Source organism: Larus michahellis, chromosome 16 (genome assembly GCF_964199755.1).
Source record: "Larus michahellis chromosome 16, bLarMic1.1, whole genome shotgun sequence".
In the NCBI taxonomy this organism is placed as follows: domain Eukaryota; kingdom Metazoa; phylum Chordata; class Aves; order Charadriiformes; family Laridae; genus Larus; species Larus michahellis.
In genome coordinates this window covers 2,469,076-2,487,339 of record NC_133911.1, presented here as the reverse complement: position 1 = coordinate 2,487,339, position 18,264 = coordinate 2,469,076, and the positions used below count along the sequence as shown (strand labels likewise).

Below are 18,264 nucleotides of genomic sequence, written 5' to 3'. Positions count from 1 at the left end.
AAAGCCGGATGTAAAGGGGAAGGAGGTAATGGGGGGGCGGGGGGGGGGTTGGAAAGGTTGGCCATCGCTCTTACCTGCAGGTCGAGGGCCTTGGAGGAGAAGGCGGGCATGTGGCAGGAGAGGATGGGACACCAGAAAGGAGCTTTGCTCTTCTTGTCTTCGTCGGGACAGAGCCAGCCCGGCTGGTTCTCCTCCCCTGCGGCCACCGGAGGAGATACGGAGGACGGTCAAGCCCCCCCCCCGCCCCCAGCATCTCTCCCCTCCCCGACGAGACCCCAAAAATGAGTCATTTGGGGCGCAGAGCTCTCCTTTCCGACCCCAGCCACCAGCGTCTGCGGAGCTGAGGCACGTCTCGCTCCGTTCCTCCCAACTCTCGCGCCCCACGGCAGCCAAGCAACCGCCCCAAACAGCGGCGGAAACAACTCCAAACCCCAAATAATATATATATATATATAAAATGGGAAAAATATATACACCCTAACGAGTTTCTTCACATTAGGCTTTAATGCGTTTTCCTTTCTAACTCATGGATATAGGATTATCCCCTAGGCATCCCACATTAAAAAAAAAACAAATAAACAAACAAGCAAACCCCCAAAAGCACATAAACTGCTAAAAACAAGAGAATCAAAAATCGTTCCAGCCCGGGGGGATCTGAGCACTCAAATAGGGTTTCAATTTTTTTTTTTTTTTTTTCTTTCTTCCATTAAACTTTTTTTTTTTTTTCTTTCCTGCAGCAGCTGGTGAAGTTGAACGGGAATAGGGATAGGGAAGCGGCAGGAGGGGCGGCTCCTCCCGTTGCTTATTCATCCCATTTCACGGAAAAAGGGTCAGCCCCAACACCGTGGGCATGACAGCCAAGGGAAACCCATCACCACACGACGTCGTTCCAGAGATGCCAGCCGAGAGCAGCGAAACGCAAAGCATTTTGAGCCAGAATTACTGATTCCCAGTATTTCCGGCATGCAAAATCCCCAAAATGTTCTCCGTCACCTTGCTCTGAATTTTTTCCCCCCGCCCCGGGCTGAAGCAAACCTCCCTTCTGCTCCCAAATTGGGCTTTTCGAAGCAAGGGTGATGGCAAACAACACGCCAGGGGGCTACTCACGCAGTCCTATCTTGGCCAAGTGCAGGCGGTTCACCCAGGAGATCTTGCTCAGGGGGTTCGGAGTGATGAAGACCACCATGACGCTGATGGGGCGGCCAGACCTGCGTAGGGAAAGCACCACCAGGTTGGTCTTCAGCCTCCTCCTCCTCCTCAGGGTGGGAAGAGCTCACCCATGATCTGCAAACTCACTTGTCTGGCTTCCCAGGCAGCAGGAGACGGAGGCGGCACTTGTTGGCGGAGTGGATCTCCTCCTCCTTCACCTTCATCATCCTCTGCAGGGCCAAGCACCAGTCCTGGGCCACCGTCATGTTCAGGTTCTGGGGGAAAAAGTCATAAATCGTGGAAGTGCCTCCAAAACACGCCTGAACCAACCCCAAATTTCATCATCCATGGGGCTCAGGAGGGGGATGACAGGTCCAGCAGTCCCTGACGAACCACATGGTTCTACCCAACCCATGAGTTTGACCACGCTTTGGCACATAGGTACCTGGTAGGTGCCGTGCAAGGTGCTGATGAGAAGGGTGATCTGCTCCACCACCGCCAGGTCCTTCTGCAGGTCCTGCAGCTCCTGGAAGAGCCGCGGTGGCCCCAGGTAGACTTTATCTTGGGTGGAGAAATGGAGAAATGAGGTCCATGGAGGATGCTCCATCCCAACCCATCAAAACCAGCCCAAGATCAAGGGATGGGTGCTCACTGTGTGAAGACTGCCCGGCCGGCGCGTGCTTCTTGGCGCCAGCGTTGTGGATGACGACGTTGTCCTTGTCGTAAGCGCCGCTCTCCTGCCCCACCTCCACCACCTGCACCTGCGGGAGGGCCGTGCTCCACTTCACCACGTATTTGGGACCCAGGGGCACCAGGCTGCTAATTTCCAGCTGGCCTCTGCCGAGGGAGGACGCAAAGAAATGTATGTAAATAAACCGCGGCTCGCCCTGCAAGCCCTTGCAAAACGCATTTTCGCATGCCGAGCCCCACGGGCAACCCCACACTGTGCGCTGCTTCATGCCTGCACCCCCGAAACGTGGGGCACGCAACCACAGCAGACCACACTCGGCACCTACCCTGCGCTCACCGGCCTGGAAGAAGGGGGGAAAAAAAACGGTGAATAAAGAGGTGTTATGGGAAGTTCAAGGAGGGTTTTTCCCCACTTTGCAGCATCAACCTCCACCAAGCCAGGAGGTCCCAGCAGGCTCCCGGACCCCGCACCGGCTCCAGGACCCCACAGCACTTGGGGATGAAGGCTTTGCGGGGAAGCATGCCAAAAGTCGGGGGGAAACCACCCTAAACCAGGTGGGTTCCTCCTCCGAAACAAGATGGGGTGGTTTTAAAAGCCCTTGGGGCAGAGCTAGCAAAAGCCACCAAGCCCAAATATCGAGGTGGGGAAGGGGAAAGGCCGCTACGTCGACGCTTTGCGAAGTGATTTTTGGGCTCTGGGGTAAGCACGTACTTGAAGTTGATGTTGGCGCAGACCAGCATGTCGTTGAGGAGGAAAACCTTCCGTTCCTTCGACTTGATGAGCTGGCCCCGGTCGCCGTAGACCGTCTCCGTCAGCGTCTCGCAGAGCAGGAGCTGCCGCTGCCCCGAGCTCAGCAGCTGCGGAGGGGACGGAGCAGGAGGGGGGGTGGCTCAGCCTCAGGGCTCTTGCAAACCTCCTGCCCCAAAATTTGGATTGCTTTTCCCCTTATCGCAAGGGGTTTTCCTCCAGCCGGGAGCACGCATGGCCCCGAGCTCTGACGAGTTGGCCGCGCAACACGCTCCGAGGCCGCACGATGCAAAAAAACCCCTTTGCACCCTCTATGTCCAACCACCAGGGGAGCCCTGAAAGACCAACGGTGACCCTTTCGCAGCCCTTTTTGGGCTCCCTCTTCATCCCCCGGCCCTAAATCCTGGTCCCAAGGCTGCGCCGGCGGGTGCCCCACTGCGGTTTTTGCCACTGTGGCCATCCCCAGCCCAGGATGTGTCGCAATAGCTTAATTTAGGGTGTTGTTTTGGTTTTTTTTTTCCACCAACGGTTGCAAAATCAGTCAGATGAGACAAGGAAGTTTGTCCTTGCTTTTCCCTGGAGGGGAATTTCCTTGTGCCAGCTGCAAGATTTGTTTTTGCTCAACGTCCCTTCAGAGAAAACAGGGATCCTGGCTTCCTGAAACCCCCGACGCCGAGAGGAAGGTGGAAGCTGCAAAGGCTCAACCACCAGCTCCAAAACCCCGCTCATCACGAGGACGAGGAGGTGAGGCTGAAGGACCCACCTTGTTGAGGCTGCTGCGGTCGCTCATGCTCTTGCTGAGCTGTTGGATTTCGGCCACCTGGTCGGCCAAGCGCTTCTGCTCGTTGAGCTTCTCCGCCAACGTCTCCAGCTCAGTGAGGGCCAGCTGGAGGGACAGGCGGTCCGCGTGGCCCTTGGGGGTGTTTTTCAGCATGTCCTGGAGCAAGGAAAGGATGGGGGACAAAAGCCACCCCAGGAAAATCAGCCTCGTTGGGAGATGCTACGATTAGAAACTCTTTTCATAGATTCATAGAATGCATTGGGTTGGAAGGGACCTCTAAAGGCCATCTAGTCCCACCCCCCTGCAGTGAGCAGGGACGTCTGTAACTAGATCAGGTCACTCAGAGCCTCATCCAGCCCGGCCTTGGATGTCTCCAGAGATGGGGCCTCCCCCACCTCTCTGGGCAACCTGGGCCAGTATCTCACCACCCTCACTGTGAAGAGCTTCTTCCTAATGTCTCATCTAAACCCACCCTGCTCTAGGTTAAACCGTTGCCCCTCGTCCTATTTTGGCACCTCTGAAATCAAAGCTTGGAAGACGAACCTTGAGAAAGGCCCCAAAGCTGCCACCAAAGTGCCAACCCAAATATGTGTCCCTTGCTAAACCCTTTCCTGGCCACAAAAATTAGGGTGCAAAGCAAGGTGGGTGCTGGTGCCCCTCGCCCGTACCTGCAGGAGCAAGATGAACTGGGGGAACCTCTGGATGGGCTTCACCATCAACCCGTAGAGCGTGACCCGGTCGGCGCTGGCCATCTGCCTCTTCTGCAGGGGGAACAAGGCAAAAAAAGAGGAGTTGTGACACCTAATGGTGACCAGAAGCATCACTCATCCACTTTTGGGTCCTGCTGACCTTAAGGAAGTCGAGGAAGGCGGGTTTGGTGAGACAAGCCTTCTTGATGAGGGACATGGCGGTGGTGAAGTTGTTGACGTAGTCGCTGTAGACATCCAGCACCATCGACTTGGAGAACTGGGGAGAGGACAGGAGGAGAGCCGCGATGGATGGCGTGGGGCTGTCCCAAAAAGGGGGGGGCCGGCAAAGCGTGGGGGTGCTCAGGTATTTTTTGGAGTGATGCTGAGGATGCTGGTGGTACCCCAAGTTGGGGATGCATCACTTAAATCCTCCAAGCGCCCCTTGCTACCACCGGGAAGGGTCCAGGGGGAGGTTCAGCAGCGGTCCCCCAACTTTTCCTCCTACCGAGGCCACGAAGAGGTCCCCGATCTTCTCCGCCGAGTCCCACTCGGCCACGCGGGAGGCGAGGGCGATCTGGAACATGGAGTGGCACTGCAGGATCTCCTTCAGGCGAAAAAACACCACCTGGCACTTCCGAGCGCTCAGCACCTTCGGCTCCATCTCCATCAGCGGATTCCTGTAATCCTGCGGGAGGTGCCGGGGCATCAGCATCCCTGCATCCCTGCTTCCCCCCCCCACCCCCCGCCAAAAAAAAAGCACCCCCAAAAAAAGGGGATCCCCCCACCTGCAGGATGCGTTTCAGGGAGTCCACGTAGCTCCGCTCGCTCTGCACGATGGAGCCCAGGATGTGCCGTCGGACCACCTGCAACGACGCCAGGGCTCAGCCGTGGGGTGTGTCGTCATCGTCGTGGTGTTCCCCCCCCCCCCCCCAAAATTAAGGGGATTCAGGGGGGCAACGTGGGCACAGCGCGCCGCAGAAGTGCTGACGCGGTGGTATCGCTTTCTGCTGACTTGCCCTTTCCCCGGTTGCTCAATCACGGGACCAAGGGGAAGCCGTGCCACCCCCCCAAAACACCACCACCCCCACCCCCTCCCGCCCCCAAAACCCTCAACCCACCCCCCCACCGACCTGCTGTGGGCTCAGCCCCTCGGGCATGGGGCCCAGCTCCGGCGGCGGGTGCTTCATGTCGGAGACGGTGACCTCCAGGAACCCCGTGTCCTCCTCCTCCGAGTCCCCTGCAGGGCAAAAAAAAAAAAAAAAAAGAAAAAAAACCACAACCAAATGCCAAAAAACCCCACAAATTTAGGATTTTTTTTTTTTTTTTGGGGAGGGGAGGTGTCTGAAGAAGAGCCCCATCAGCCAGGGGATGCCTTTGGGTCCGGAGCCGCCAGCGGAGATGGAGGCCAGCGTCCTCCCAGCATCGCCTGTCTGTCCCTGAGCTCCGGCCGCTGTCACCGGACACCGGCATGAGTCAGGCTGCGAGCAGGGACCGGAGCCAGGTCCCCACAGGCAGGGGACAAAAAGGGTGTCCCCCCCGCCCCCATCCCCAAAAAGCCACCCTGGTGGGAGGAAAAGCCCCCCCCCACCGTCCTCCTTCCAAGGGCGGGTGCGAGCAGGGAAAATGAAGAAGGGGGGCTGGGGGGCGAGTGCGGAAAAAGGAGCCAAAAGCAGCAGGCAGAAGAAAATGGGGAAGGCGAGAGGCCGGCAGGGCACACGGCGGTCCCTTACCCGAGGCCGAAGCGGCTGAGGAGGAGGAGGGCGAGTGAGCCAAGGCGGCGTCGCCATGCAGGGACGGCCGCTTCTTCCACATGGCCGCAACGCCCCGCTACGGCCACCCCGGCCCCATCCCCGGGCGCCTATAAATAGCCGGTAACGGGGAGGACCGGCCGAGCGGGAGGGGAGGGTGCTGGCAGCCGGCTGACCTTTTTCCTTCCCTAATTTTGGCAGGGAGGATGGCCGCCCTTGGCCGCCGGCTCCGCGAAACTCCTTTTCTCCCCCATCTCCACGCCGCTGGGGACGGGATGCTCTGCTGCACCCCGGGGGATGGGGATGCCCCCCATCACTCTGGGGACCCCCTCCAAAAGCATTTTAAACCCCCCAAGCCGCGGCGGGGACATGCAGCAAGGCTGGGGACACACACGCCGGATCCCCCCTGGGCAACCCCGTCCGAGCCACGAGGTTGCCCACCGGGATCCTACCTCCCCCGTGATGCTCCAGGGAGACCCTCGAGCTCCAGCGGGCGGGCGGCTGCTTTTCCGCCTCCGCTGCCCTCCTCCTCCGCTCCCCATCCCCTAACGCGACAGTGGGAGGGTTAAGAAAACACACCCCACCCCCCCAAAAAAATCACTATTTCGGGACGGATCCAGCTCCGCATCCAAGGGGTGCACCCAGGGGCGCTGGCGTGGTGGGGTCACTGTTCCCAAAGGGACACGGGTGCTTGGAGAGAACTGAACCGACCGAGCTTGCACAGGGGTGTAAAGAGTGGTGGCGGGGGATCAAATAAAAGCTTAAAACGCAAAAAAATAAATCAGCAAAAGGAAAAGCTGAAAGCCATAAGGATTCATAACGACGGAGCTGGTTTTTTAAATACCCTCAAAAAAGGCTTTTTTTTTTTTTTGGCTCTCAGAAGCGAAAGGGGAGGTTTCCCCCCTTACCTGGCGCTTCTTTCCGGTGCAGGAACGTCACCTTCCTCATCACCGCGATCTTGGTCTTCTCCAAACCGTCCTTGGTGCCGCTTTTGGCCGCTTTCATCAGCTGGGTCATCTGGGCAGGGGGACGAGAGGGAGCGGGCAGCTCGAGGCAGCACTGGGACCCCGTTTTGGGTCCAGAAACGGCAGTGCCATCCCCTCGGGGATGTCCCCTCCAAGCATCGCCCCCCATTTCGGGTCCGGATGCAGTGGTACCACCTCCTGGGGGACACCTCCTTCAAGCATTGTCCCCCATTTTGGGTCCAGATGCGGTGGTGCCACCCCCGTGGGGACATCCCCTCCGAGTATTGTCCCCTATTTTGGGTCCGGATGCAGGATACCATCCCCTTGGGGACATCTCTGAGCATCACCCCTCACTTTGGGTCCAGATACAGCGGTGCCACCCCCTTGGGGACATCCCCCCCAAGTATTGTCCCCTATTTCGGGTCCGGATGGAGGGCACCGTCCCCTTGGGGACATCTCCTCTGAGCATTGTCCACCATTTGGGGTCCAGATGCAGGGCTACCAGCCCCTTGGGGACATCCCCTCTGAGCATCGTTCCCCATTTCGGATCCGGATGCAGGGTACCATTCCCTTGGGGACATCTCCGACCATCATCCCCCATTTCGGATTCAGATACAGTGGTGCCACCCCCTTGGGGACACCTCTGACCGTCATCCCCCCGTTTCGGATCCGGATTCAGTGGTACCTCTCTCTCGGGGACGTCCCCTCCAAGCCTGGTCCCCCATTTCGGGTCCAGATACAGCCATGCCACCCTCTTGGGGTGGCATCTCCGAGCATCGTCCCCCAGTTCAGATCCAGGTGCAGCAGTGTCACACACCGCCCCCCACCCCGGGGGGATGTCCCCTCTGAGCATCGTCCCCGTTTTCCCAGGCAGCCCGATGAGGAGGAAGAGGAGGCAGGCAGCTGAGGAAGAAGGATGCTGCAGCATCCCTCCTCCCTCCGCAGGGCGAGCAGGCGCGGGCAGAGCGGGAGCATGCAGCGAAAGCCGGCAGGAGGGAGTTTTACATGGGAGAGCATAAAAATTGGGGGGGGGGGGGGTGTGGGGGTTGGCCTTTCACCCCTCCAATCGCAGCATTTTTCGCCCAAGCTGACGTCAGCGTCGCCTTCCCAGCCCAAACCAGCCATAAACCGCCAACCTGGATGGTACGAGGCTGGGAAAGGCTTTGGGCTGAAGTTGCTACACCTCCCGAGAATCAGCTTCCCCCACCTGATTTCCACCCCGTTAACGGGAGGGGGGGAGGGAAAAAAAAAAAAAAACAACCCAAAAAACCCCCCAACCCCCCCCCCAGAAAACAAAAACAAAAAAAAAACAAAAAACAAAAAAACTTTCTCCGATCCATCTATCCCGGGGTGGCAACCTCGCTTGGTCCAAACGCCCCTCTAAAAATTTAAAAAAAAAAAAAAGGAAAAAAAACCACGGAAAAAACACACAAAAAAAAACCCCAAACAGCCAAAAAAAGCGAATGATTTGGGCAACGGGAGAACGGGGAGCTGCAAGACAGATAGATGGAGGCATGAGAGGCAGCTTCGCGGTGCTTAATTCCACTGGGTTGGGGGTTTTTCACCCCCCCCCTCTTTGGGGGGATAAAATGGGATGAATTCGGGCTGGATAAACTCCGGGAGGGTTGTTGTTTTGGTTTTGTTGTTGGTTTTTTGGGTTTGGTTTGTTTTGTTTTTTTTTCTTTTTTTCTCCCGGTGGGAAATTTGGGGGATGAGGGACGAGGGACGGAGGAGGGACGGTACCTTCCAATCGTACTTCTGCTTCAGCTCCTGCATGTCTCTCCCCCCAACTCTTAAAGCCAGGATGTCCCTCTTAGTCCTGGCGTATCTCTCCTTTAGTCTATTCAGGTCTGGAGAAAGCTGAGCCCAAAGCAAACCAGGCGGGAGGAGAAGGCAGAGGAGGCGAGAGATGGCAGAGAAGAGATCCAGGTAAGCAGCCCCCAAAAAAAAATTAAATAGGAAAGAGGGAAGAAAAAAAAAAAAAAAAGAGGAGGAGAAATCACCCCAAAGCAGCACGGAATCAGGCAGCATCTTCCCCCCCCTTCCCCTCCACCCCGCACATCCAAAATCCGCTTTCGCTTGAGCCGGGAAGGGAGCAAGCGCGGGGAAAAGCAGCGGGCGCGCGCTCCAGCAGTGCCGAAATGCAGCGAGGAAAAAGGGGGGGGGTGTGTGTGGGGGGGAGAAAATAAAAAAAAGGAAGGGGAAGGAAATTTAAATAAATAAATAAGAAAGAAAGAAATGAAACCCCTGAAGTTTCGGGCTGGCTTCGCACCGGGCGGCCCCGGGAACCGCGGCATCCTCTGCTTCAGCATCTGGGCTTTGACCCTCCGGTGCCTTTACACAAGCAAACCCAAGGGGGGGGGGAAAAAAAAAAACAACAAAAAAAAACAAAAAAAAACCACCAAGAAAAAAAGGAAAATAATAATAATAATAATTAAAAAAAAAAATCTATAAATTCAAGCGTTACCTTGGGCTGGAAGGACGCCCGCTGCTTGGCCGGCTCGACCTCCGGTTTGGTTTCCTCGCCCGAGTCCTCGCTGTAGCTCTCGAACTCGCTGGAGCTCCAGCCCAAATCCTCGCCCGCCCGCGGCCCCTCGCCGCGCTGCACCTCCTCGTAGATCAGGCTCTGCTCCCGCCCCGGGCCTGGCAAGCCAAAACCAGCTCCTTCGCCTTCCCAAAAAGACCATTTCCCCTCCCCAAAAAAGCATTTTCCCCTTCCCAGGGACCCACAGGAGATGCCCCAAATCCTCAGGGTCTTGCAGCCCCCTCCGGGAACGCATCTGCCTTCATCCCTCCCAAATCCCAGCAGGTTTCCCAGGGTTATTCCTCTTCTAGGATGTGCTTTCTCCTTCCCGCAGCGTGCCTCAGTTTGCCCAGCTGTAAAATGGGCTCATGGTCCCTGGGGAATGGCCAGGGAGGGGCGGGGGGAGGTTTGTCCCTACCGTCCTGCTCGGCATCGAGGGTTTCACAGGGGACATCGTCGTAGATCACATCGTCCTCCACCGCCGGGAACTCGAAGCGCTCACCTTTGGAGGGGCGGGGGGGGGGGACACAAAAAAACCCCCCAGGGACTCAGGTCAGCACCCGAGGATCAAGCCAGGGTGGAGAAATCCTTCCCAAGCCGTGGCAGGGTTTGGTTTGGGTTTTTTTTTTTTTTTTTTTGGTTTGTTTGTTTGTTTTCCAGCATTTTCACCCACCTCGGCGGCTGCTTTTCCTCTTCCAGGTCTGGGCATCGATGTGGGGGTCTCCACCGGCCTCCCCATTGCTCACCCCCACCGGCAGCCTGCGGTGAAGGGGGTCAGGGAGGGACAAGCTCTCCTTGCAGCCAAATTTGCATCTTTTCCCCCCAAATCCGCAGCTGGGGGGAACACCAGCCCCCTTCGAACACCCATCCCCGGGGGTTTCCTCAACCAAGGGCTGGAGAATGCCCCCACCCCCCGGTGGTACCCATAAGCCCCCCCACAGATCCCCAGGGTGCACCCCAAAGCCCCGGGGGGGGGGGGTGTGTGTGTGTGTGTGTCTCCTGCTTGCAGCCCCTTTCACAAGCAACGGGGAGAAGCTGGGGAAACTGAGGCACGGTGGCAGGATGCAACGTGCCAAAGGGTGGGGGCGGGGGCAGGCACAAAGCCCAAAGTTGTATTTTCTCCTTTGAGGCACTCAAAATGCCCCCAACCCCCCCACCCCCCCAAAAACCCCACATACCCTTCCTGGGTCTCCGGCACCAGCCCGTCTGCGGAGAGGAAAAGCAAAGAGAAACGGCGCTGGCACCCGGGGCACCCAAAGGGAACACGGTGGGGACACTGGGGACCCCCCCGCCCGCCCTCCTCACCGACGCCGGTGGAGCTGGCAGCACGTCGCCTGCGAGGGGGTGCCCGGAGAACCGCTTCGCCGCTCGGCTCGGCCGCCGAGTCTTCCTCCTCCTCCTCCTCCTCCTCTTCCTCGCTGTCCTCAAAGTCGAAGGCTTCGCCGAGGTCCTCCTCGCTGTGGGGCAGGGGGCTGGGGGGCTCCAGGGCGAGATGGTCACCTGTGAGCAGAAACCCTGTCGCTCGGTGTCCCCCCCAGCAGGGATGGAGGGGACGAGGGATGAAGGATGGAGGAGGGATAGAGGGATGGGGGGCATGGAGGAGAGGAGGGAGGGAGGAGAGGAGGGATGGGGGGCATGGAGAGGACGAGGGATGGAGGACAGGACGGATGGAAGGGATGGGGGGGACGAGGGATGGAGGGGGACGGGGGGGACGAGGGACGGAGGGGGATGGATGGAGCACCACCCCCCAAAAACCACAGGATGCACCAGCCCTTCGTGTTTTCCCCACCCCAAGAAGCTCCGATGGGGATGTGTAGGATTCCCCCCGGTGATGCCCGCCCCCCCCCCGCCTTTTCTGCCCAAGGCTGGGTGCCGTCGTTCCCCCCCCGCCCCTGAAAAAAAAACCCTCCCCAGCTTCGGCGGGTTGACAGTACCTACTGCGGGGTGGGGGGGCAGCTCGGAGGAAGCCATGGCGCAGGGGGTCCGGATGCTCCTCCTGGGCCCTTCCCCGAGGCTTTCCTGCGGGAGAAAAGGAGAAACGGATTGAGAAGGGAGATCAGCCCCCCCAAAATCCATCCCTGGAAGAGGTGGCGAGACCCCAGGTGGGATGGATCCAGCTCCGGCTGCCGCAAAACCTTGCGAGGATGGAGAAAAACCGGTCCCAGGTCCCAGATTGGATGGCAAATCCACCCCGTGCACGGCAAATTTATCCCCTGGGGGGCAAATCCAGCTCGGAGCATCAAGCTTGAAGGTCTGGGAGGGTGGGAAGCGCCAAGCATCCTCCTTGCGATCAATGGCTTACCCGCTCCGGTAACCGGAGACGTCCGGCACGACGCCCTGAAAGGTCGCCAAGAGGAAGAGGAAGGATGGAGCAGGGACCCCCCCCCCGCCTCCACGCCCGACGGACGATGCGGTGGGGAGAAACGACGCCCCAGAGGCTGCGAAGGGCGAAACGGGGCCAAACTCTGCTAATCTGGTCCCGCTGGAAGCGGCAACGGGTGCACGGCGGGTGCCACCACCCCGCTCCCAAAAGCCGTGACACCACCACCACCCCCCCCGCCCCCCCCAGCGACCATTTCTCCATCACCCGGACCCTCATTTCCCGTAGGAGGGGGATGCACAGACCCCCCCAAAAAAAAAAAAAAAAAAGGATTTATTTATTCCCCCTCTACCAAAACCCCTTGGAGCGGCAGCGCAGCGCGGGTGCAATGGGCCCATGTGGGTTTGCATTAAGCCATACAGCTCCAGGACCTATATACATATGTATATATTATTTGTTTTATTTTATTTTTTTTTTATGTAGGTCTACAGCACAGCAGGAGGGAGCTGGGGTCTGGGCCCACCTCCCACATTTGGACTTACCCCTGGAAAATGGGATACAAACCCCTTACAACCACAGCACGTGCACAAGCTGACGCTACAACCCACCCTCACCCCCCACCCCAGGCTGCGAAGGGCTCCGCGACCCCAACCCCGTCCCGCCGCAAAATCCCCCCCCCAAAACCATCGACCCAAAACCCATCCCACCTTTTCCCAGCCGTAAAAAGAAAAAATAAAATAAATAAAAAATACACAAATCAAAACTTTTCCCCTCCTTGACCTGCGTTACAGCCGCCAATAGCCTCTTCCCAGCACTTTCGCAACAAGCCCCTTGCTTCCATAAACGCTTTATAGGGATTTATTTGGGAAGAGGACCCGGGATGCTCATTTTTTCCTCCTTGCACCCTTTTCCCGGCCCTCGAAACAGCAAGTGGTTGGCGGCCGAAGCTGTGATTCCCTTCTCTCTCCCCTCTTCCCAAATTCCGGGTGTCCTCCCCTATGGAGGCGACGCCAACCGAGCCATAAATCCACGATAAACTAAGGAGATGCGACGGAGCCGAGGAAAAAAAGCCCTATTCTTGCGGTGACACCTCCAAAAAAAAAAAAACAAACAACAAACAAACAGCAAAACGAGGAGAAAAAGAATAAAACCTGGGTTCAAACGAACCCGGCGGTGGGATGCTGATGGCTGTATCCCGAAACCAGTTTGCTTACTGGTTTGCTTCGCCTTTCCAGTAACCCGACGGCTCCTGCATGGGCGGAGGGGAGGATGCCCGGCCGGGTCCCCGCGGCTGGGTGCCGGTTTTATGCCGCCTGGGGTGGGAGGTGCTGGGGGGGGGGGGGGCGTTGGGAGAAGGTCACTTCCCATTTTGACAGTTGACATAAGCTCCCACCAGCTCCCGATTTGTCCCGGGGCCGTTTATTTTCCCGGCTGCCGAGGGCGCCTGGAGATTTACCAACCTTCCAAAACAACCCGCCATCCCGACCTTTAATGGGGTCTTCCCAAATTTAATAATAATCCTGTTATTTTTGAGTCATTTTTCACGGCAAAAACTGCCGTGGTGGTGGGGGGGGGCAGGAGCATCCCACGGGAGAGGGGAAAAAGCGGTGGGAACGAGCTGCTCCAGCAGGGAGATGCCCCCGGAGAAGGGGGTGGAGCGGAAAGAGGGGGGGGACGTGGAATAATCCAAGGAGCGTCGCGGGGAACGCGCTATATTCCGAGGACGATATACGGATACGACAACCCCCCTTTGGAAATAGGGATTTAAAGCCCTTTGGAGGTGCCGGGTCCTCTCCGCGTCGCCGGCAAAGAGCTCCAGCAGCATCACGGCTCTGTCCTGACCCGGGCGGGGTTGGGGGGGTGGGGGTAAAAAATAAATAGAGCTGGATCTAAATAAAGGCAGAAGAGCAGGGCCATCTGCTAGACCCAGCCCGGCCCTTCGCCCAGCGAGTTGGCAACTATTTGCCTTTATTTTGTTTATTTTTAGCCGCCCGCGACGGAGCGACGGGTCCCAGCTGGCGGGGAGGGCTGCCAGCATCTCCCCCCCTCCCCGGGGGGCAAGCATCCTCCGTTCCCCCCCCCCCCCCCCAACACACACCGCGTCCCACCCACCCCCTTTATTCTTAAATACGGGGGCTGGCAATGAAAAAAAAAATAAAAAAAACCCACCAAAATAAAAAAATAAAAATTAAATAAATCCATCCTATCCCAGCCAGGATTTACCCCGGGGGATCCCTCCTTCTCCTCTCCGCATCCCCGCCACCTTAATCCCTCTTTATAAATAACCCCCGGTGCTATTTATAAGCGATGGGGGGCGGGGGGGGGGATAAGAAATAAGAATTCGCTTTTGTCTCCCAAAAGTTCCCCCCCCCCCACCTTTCCTTATTAATTCCGCCAGCGCCGCATCCCGAGGCTGATTTCACCCACCTGGGTGACTTTTTCCACCATCGCCTTAAAAAATAATAAAAAAATAGAATTATTCAGATTATTTCCAGCGCCCGGGACACCGGGAAGAGCGGCAACGCAGGGATGGCCTTTAAAATAATCCCGGTCCTTTAAAATCGTGGGGTTTTTTTTAAAAAAACCACAAAAAACCCCAGCAAATCTTTGCTGGCAGGTAAATTTTTTTCCTAGGCCTCATCGCGTCGGCGCCGCGCGTTATTTTCAAGGCCGAGCGGTTCATTTCCCAGTTTCCCAAGGAATTAATCGCGGCGATTCGAAGGCGAAGGGGAATGAAGGCTCCGCTGAAGAAAAGTTATCCCACGTTCTTCAAAATTCCCCCCCCCCGCAAAAAAAAAATTGGGTGCTTTGATGCGGTTGCGATAAGGGCCCGGCCTGGGCGAGCGGCGGGAACGAAACCATAGCGAAAAGATGGGGGTTTCTCCCCTAAAAAAAGCCAAAAGATCCAACTTTTCCCCCCCCCCCAAAAAAAATAATTAAAATGATGGTTTTCCCAGGAAAAAAAAAAAAAGCCAAAAGGGATGGTTATCCCCTTGGAAAAAAAAAAAAATCCATGAAAATTCACGATTCCAGGGAGTTTTGCGATTCTATTTTAAATAAAATGAATAAAATCTTAGGGGAAAAGCTCTTCCTGAACACGGCGTCCCCCCTCGGAACGGCTCTTCTGGGCAAATATCCCGCAAATATTCCGGCTAAAAACCCAAGACCTGGAAAACTGCCTCTGTTTTCCTTTTTTCCTTTTCAGTATCACCGACGAACCAGAAAAAAATCCATCCCTCGTCCAGCTCGCGCCGTGAGAAGTGGGAATGCGGGGGGGGGGGGGGGGGGACAAAAAAAAAAATAAATCAGCGAAAAGTCAGAATTAAAGCACTTGAATTCAAGAAAAAGAACCTGCTTTGCGACCGTTTCTTGCGGGGAGCCCAAAAAGCCACGGAAAAGCCCCATTTCTCGCCAAAAATCCCCCCAAATTTGATGTTTATCCCCAAAGTTCACCCGCTCCGAAACTATCCCGGCAAAGGGATTCGAATCAGAAATACCGACCAAAAAAAAAAGACACAAAAATGGGTTGTTTTTTTTTTTTTCCCCCCCTTATTGGGGGTTTCCAGCTCAAAGTTCCCAATAATTTGGGGCTTTGCTTCGTGGCAAAGCTCCAAATTACAACCTCCCCCACCCCTTTACAAGCCAGTTTTCCTCCTGGGGTCACCTTGTTTTGGCTAAAAAATGCCCCCCAAAAAATCAGCACCAGGTGGTGGCCCCCCCCCGACAGATTGGAGGTCGCCCTCCCCAATATTCTTAATTCCTCCCCCTCTTTTGCAACGACCTATTCAATCACCCTATAAAACACCATTTTTTCCACCCCGCGAATGCATTATTTCCATTTTTTTATTATTTTTACTGCTATTGGGGGGGAGGGGGGGGGAACCTGCCTTTTTTTTTTTTTTGCAAGCTGGCCTCTCGCTAAAACACACTTACTCTATTAAAAAAAAAAAATTAAAAAATAAATCAACAAAACCGGTGCAAACGGAGGGGGGGGGGGGGGGAAACACCGCGGCGACTTCAGCCCCTTTGCAACCTCGCAGCCCAATGCACCCCATATCCAAAAAAAAAAAAATATCACTAAAAAGGGGAAAATTGCCATTATTTGCTGTTAAAAAAATATCATCTCTCGCCCCACCCACCCCGAAATCGCATTTTTCCCCACAGGTGCTGCGAATCCCAGCCGGGAAAAACCCAGGAGGGATTTACAACCGGCGCGAGAAAATGGGGTGAAAAAGCCCAGGAACGGGTGGAAACCGGCTCAAAGCAACAATTCCCTCCCCTCCTCCCTCCCCGTAAACGCTGGTTTTTTCCTTCAATATTTAAAAAGAATTTAAAAAAATACATAAAATATATATATACACACGTATATAAAAAACAAAAGCCCTGCTGGCCGGCGGCAGCGGGAAGCGACGGGCGACCTCCCCCCCCCACACACCCCCCCCAGCAAGAGGACGCGGTACCCTATAGATATATAAAATATATATATTTTTGTAGGGATTTCTGGGATTTAAAGGAGGGGAGATGGGTTTGGCTGACCTGGGAAGGCCGCGGCTCCTCCGGCTTTGTGTCCGCATCGGCCGAGCAGGCCCCCGGCCGGGAGGCAGCGTCGTAGAGCCGGGGTTGAGGGGGGGGGGGGGCCCAGAAAAAAAAAAAAACCCACCCCAAAACGAAGGGGATGGATCCCCCCACCCCGACAGCCGGAATGGGGTGCCTGGGGTGGGTGTCCCCCACCCCCAGCACCCCCAGATCCCGGCGGCCGAGGGCTGGCGGCCGGATGGGAGCCGCGGTCCAGCGGCTGCAGCGAAGGATGCCGGGATTTTTGGGCAGCATCTCCCCCCCCCCCACACGCCGCCTTCCTCCTCTTCTTCTTCCTCCCCCCCCCCCCAGCAGCTCTGATTTACACCCCTGGTGTTCCTAAATAACACATGCACCCCCCCACAAGCAGGATTTGGCCCCCTCCTTGCTTTTTTTTTAACCCCCCCTCTGCCGGGGCGACCTGTTAACCCTCTCGTGTGTCGTCATCCCCCCCCCCTTACAAAAACAGCAGGAACTTCCAAAAATTTCCCAGCAAAGAGGACTTTCGCCGGCATATTTCACACCCAAGCCCCAAAATGCACCTCCCCATCCCCATCATTCCCCCCCCCCCCCCACCCCACACACCCCCCCCCCCCCGCCCCAAGTTGGCTTTTCAGGCCCTAAAAAAAAAGCCAAAAAATACTCTCTAGGGCCAAAAAAAAACCCCAAGTCGAGTTAAAGCGGTTGAGAGGAGCCCCGGGGGAATTTATTCAAAATGCGATATTCTCGCCCCAAACTGCGCCCCCATCTTACCTATTTCATGGCGGGGGGGGTTGTTTTTTGGTTGGTTTTTTGGGGTTTCTTTTGGGTTTTTTCCCCCCCCCCCTCTCGTTGGGGAAGGAATTTTCCGCCGCCGCGACAGCGTTACCTGCCCGGCACACCCCGGCCGTCGCCCAGCCCCGTTGGAAAACACCCCTTGCAAACAAACCAAAGAGCTGCCGGGTTTATTCCGGCTCGAAACCAGCCCAACAAGCCCAGCAAATAAAAAAAAAAAATTTAAAAAAATTAAATAAATAAATATATGTATATCTCTCTCTATCTCCCAGTGCCCTTCGGATGACTCGCAGGCAGCTGCACTAAAACCCCACCTTCTCCTTCAGGTGGTGGCGTCGCCGCCCTGCTGGGATTTATGCCCACGGAGGCGTCGGGAATCTCTCTGGAAGAGGGACCCCAGCACCGTGGCGGAAAAGGCTTTATCCCTGTTATCCCGATATTTGGAAGGGGGAGACCCTCCAGGGCAAATTGTTTTGGAGGGGTTGGGGAAGCAGCACAAAAGCACCTCCGGGAAATTAAAAAAGTTATTTCGTAGGTTTTTTTCCAGATGGGATTTCTCCGCGGTGAATCAACCCCACCCCAGCAACTGGGGATTTAAAGCCCTCCCGAAGGGGCAGGGGGTTATGGCACCCCCCCCCCAAAAAAAAAAAAAAAAAAAAAAAAAAGCAAAAAACAGTTCCGCAAGAGAACGAAGAGCACCCAAAAAAGCGCCCACCCCCGAGCAGGTGGCGCCCGCTCCCGCTCCCCTTCCCACCAGCTGAGCAGAAACGCAGCCGGGGGGGGATGTGGGGGGCATGAAGCCAGCAGAGAGGTCCCGGAGCATCCCTGGGGTGCACCCAGGTCCCCGAGCATCCCTGGGGTGCGGGCAGCAGCCAGCACCCAAAAGGTCCTGGTGCTCCCACAAGGGGGGGGGGGGGGGAGTTGGGACACCACCCCACCCCCCCCCCCCCCAGTGCCACCGCGCATCCCCATGGATGTGGATCCACAGGGATGAAGTTTCCCAGGGCGCCGGCACGGTGGCGTTGGCCGGGGGGGGTGAGGTTGGGCACACCCCAAATTCCACCCACGCAACCCCTCCCCGGGCGCCCCGCAGCGACGGGCGCCCCCCCCCCCCCAGGCAAGGGTGCACCCATGCGCCCCGCTGGATAAACACCCCCCCACACACACCCCCCCACCCCGTCCCGGCACCCAAAAACTCACCCCGCGCCCGGCGAAAACGGGAGGCAGGAGAGGTTCGGCGGGGGGCGGGGTGCCGGGGGGGGGGTGCCCGGCGTTCCCACGGCACTGACGCGGCCGCGGCT

General features: G+C 56.9%; 1 protein-coding gene across 12 annotated transcripts in view; it reads right to left on the bottom strand.

Annotated features, from left to right (window-relative positions):
- The window catches only part of ARHGEF10L (Rho guanine nucleotide exchange factor 10 like), a 28,149-nt gene extending 9,891 nt beyond the window's left edge, over nt 1–18,258 (bottom strand). Inside the window, exons 1-23 of one of the 12 annotated variants that reach the window (XM_074609472.1) lie at nt 11,430–11,549; nt 11,229–11,313; nt 10,600–10,794; nt 10,473–10,500; nt 9,968–10,053; nt 9,713–9,796; nt 9,238–9,413; nt 8,514–8,630; nt 6,714–6,822; nt 6,258–6,350; nt 5,188–5,294; nt 4,843–4,920; nt 4,563–4,742; nt 4,218–4,334; nt 4,037–4,129; nt 3,351–3,524; nt 2,552–2,697; nt 2,166–2,180; nt 1,802–1,986; nt 1,595–1,710; nt 1,297–1,424; nt 1,108–1,208; nt 75–196 (exon numbers count right to left, since the gene is read on the bottom strand). In XM_074609472.1, coding sequence (XP_074465573.1) covers nt 75–196; nt 1,108–1,208; nt 1,297–1,424; nt 1,595–1,710; nt 1,802–1,986; nt 2,166–2,180; nt 2,552–2,697; nt 3,351–3,524; nt 4,037–4,129; nt 4,218–4,334; nt 4,563–4,742; nt 4,843–4,920; nt 5,188–5,294; nt 6,258–6,350; nt 6,714–6,822; nt 8,514–8,630; nt 9,238–9,413; nt 9,713–9,796; nt 9,968–10,053; nt 10,473–10,500; nt 10,600–10,794; nt 11,229–11,313; nt 11,430–11,534 — 2,640 coding nt within the window. In that variant the 5' untranslated portion in view covers nt 11,535–11,549. Of the gene's footprint in view, nt 1–74; nt 197–1,107; nt 1,209–1,296; nt 1,425–1,594; nt 1,711–1,801; nt 1,987–2,165; nt 2,181–2,533; nt 2,698–3,350; nt 3,525–4,036; nt 4,130–4,217; nt 4,335–4,562; nt 4,743–4,842; nt 4,921–5,187; nt 5,295–5,787; nt 6,005–6,257; nt 6,351–6,713; nt 6,823–8,513; nt 8,631–9,237; nt 9,414–9,712; nt 9,797–9,967; nt 10,054–10,472; nt 10,501–10,599; nt 10,795–11,228; nt 11,314–11,429; nt 11,550–12,394; nt 12,705–12,828; nt 12,935–16,150; nt 16,411–18,163 lie in introns of those variants that run through there. The other 11 variants (XM_074609473.1, XM_074609475.1, XM_074609477.1 and 8 more) reach the window with 11 other exon arrangements.
- Nucleotides 18,259–18,264: the final 6 nt, after the last annotated feature.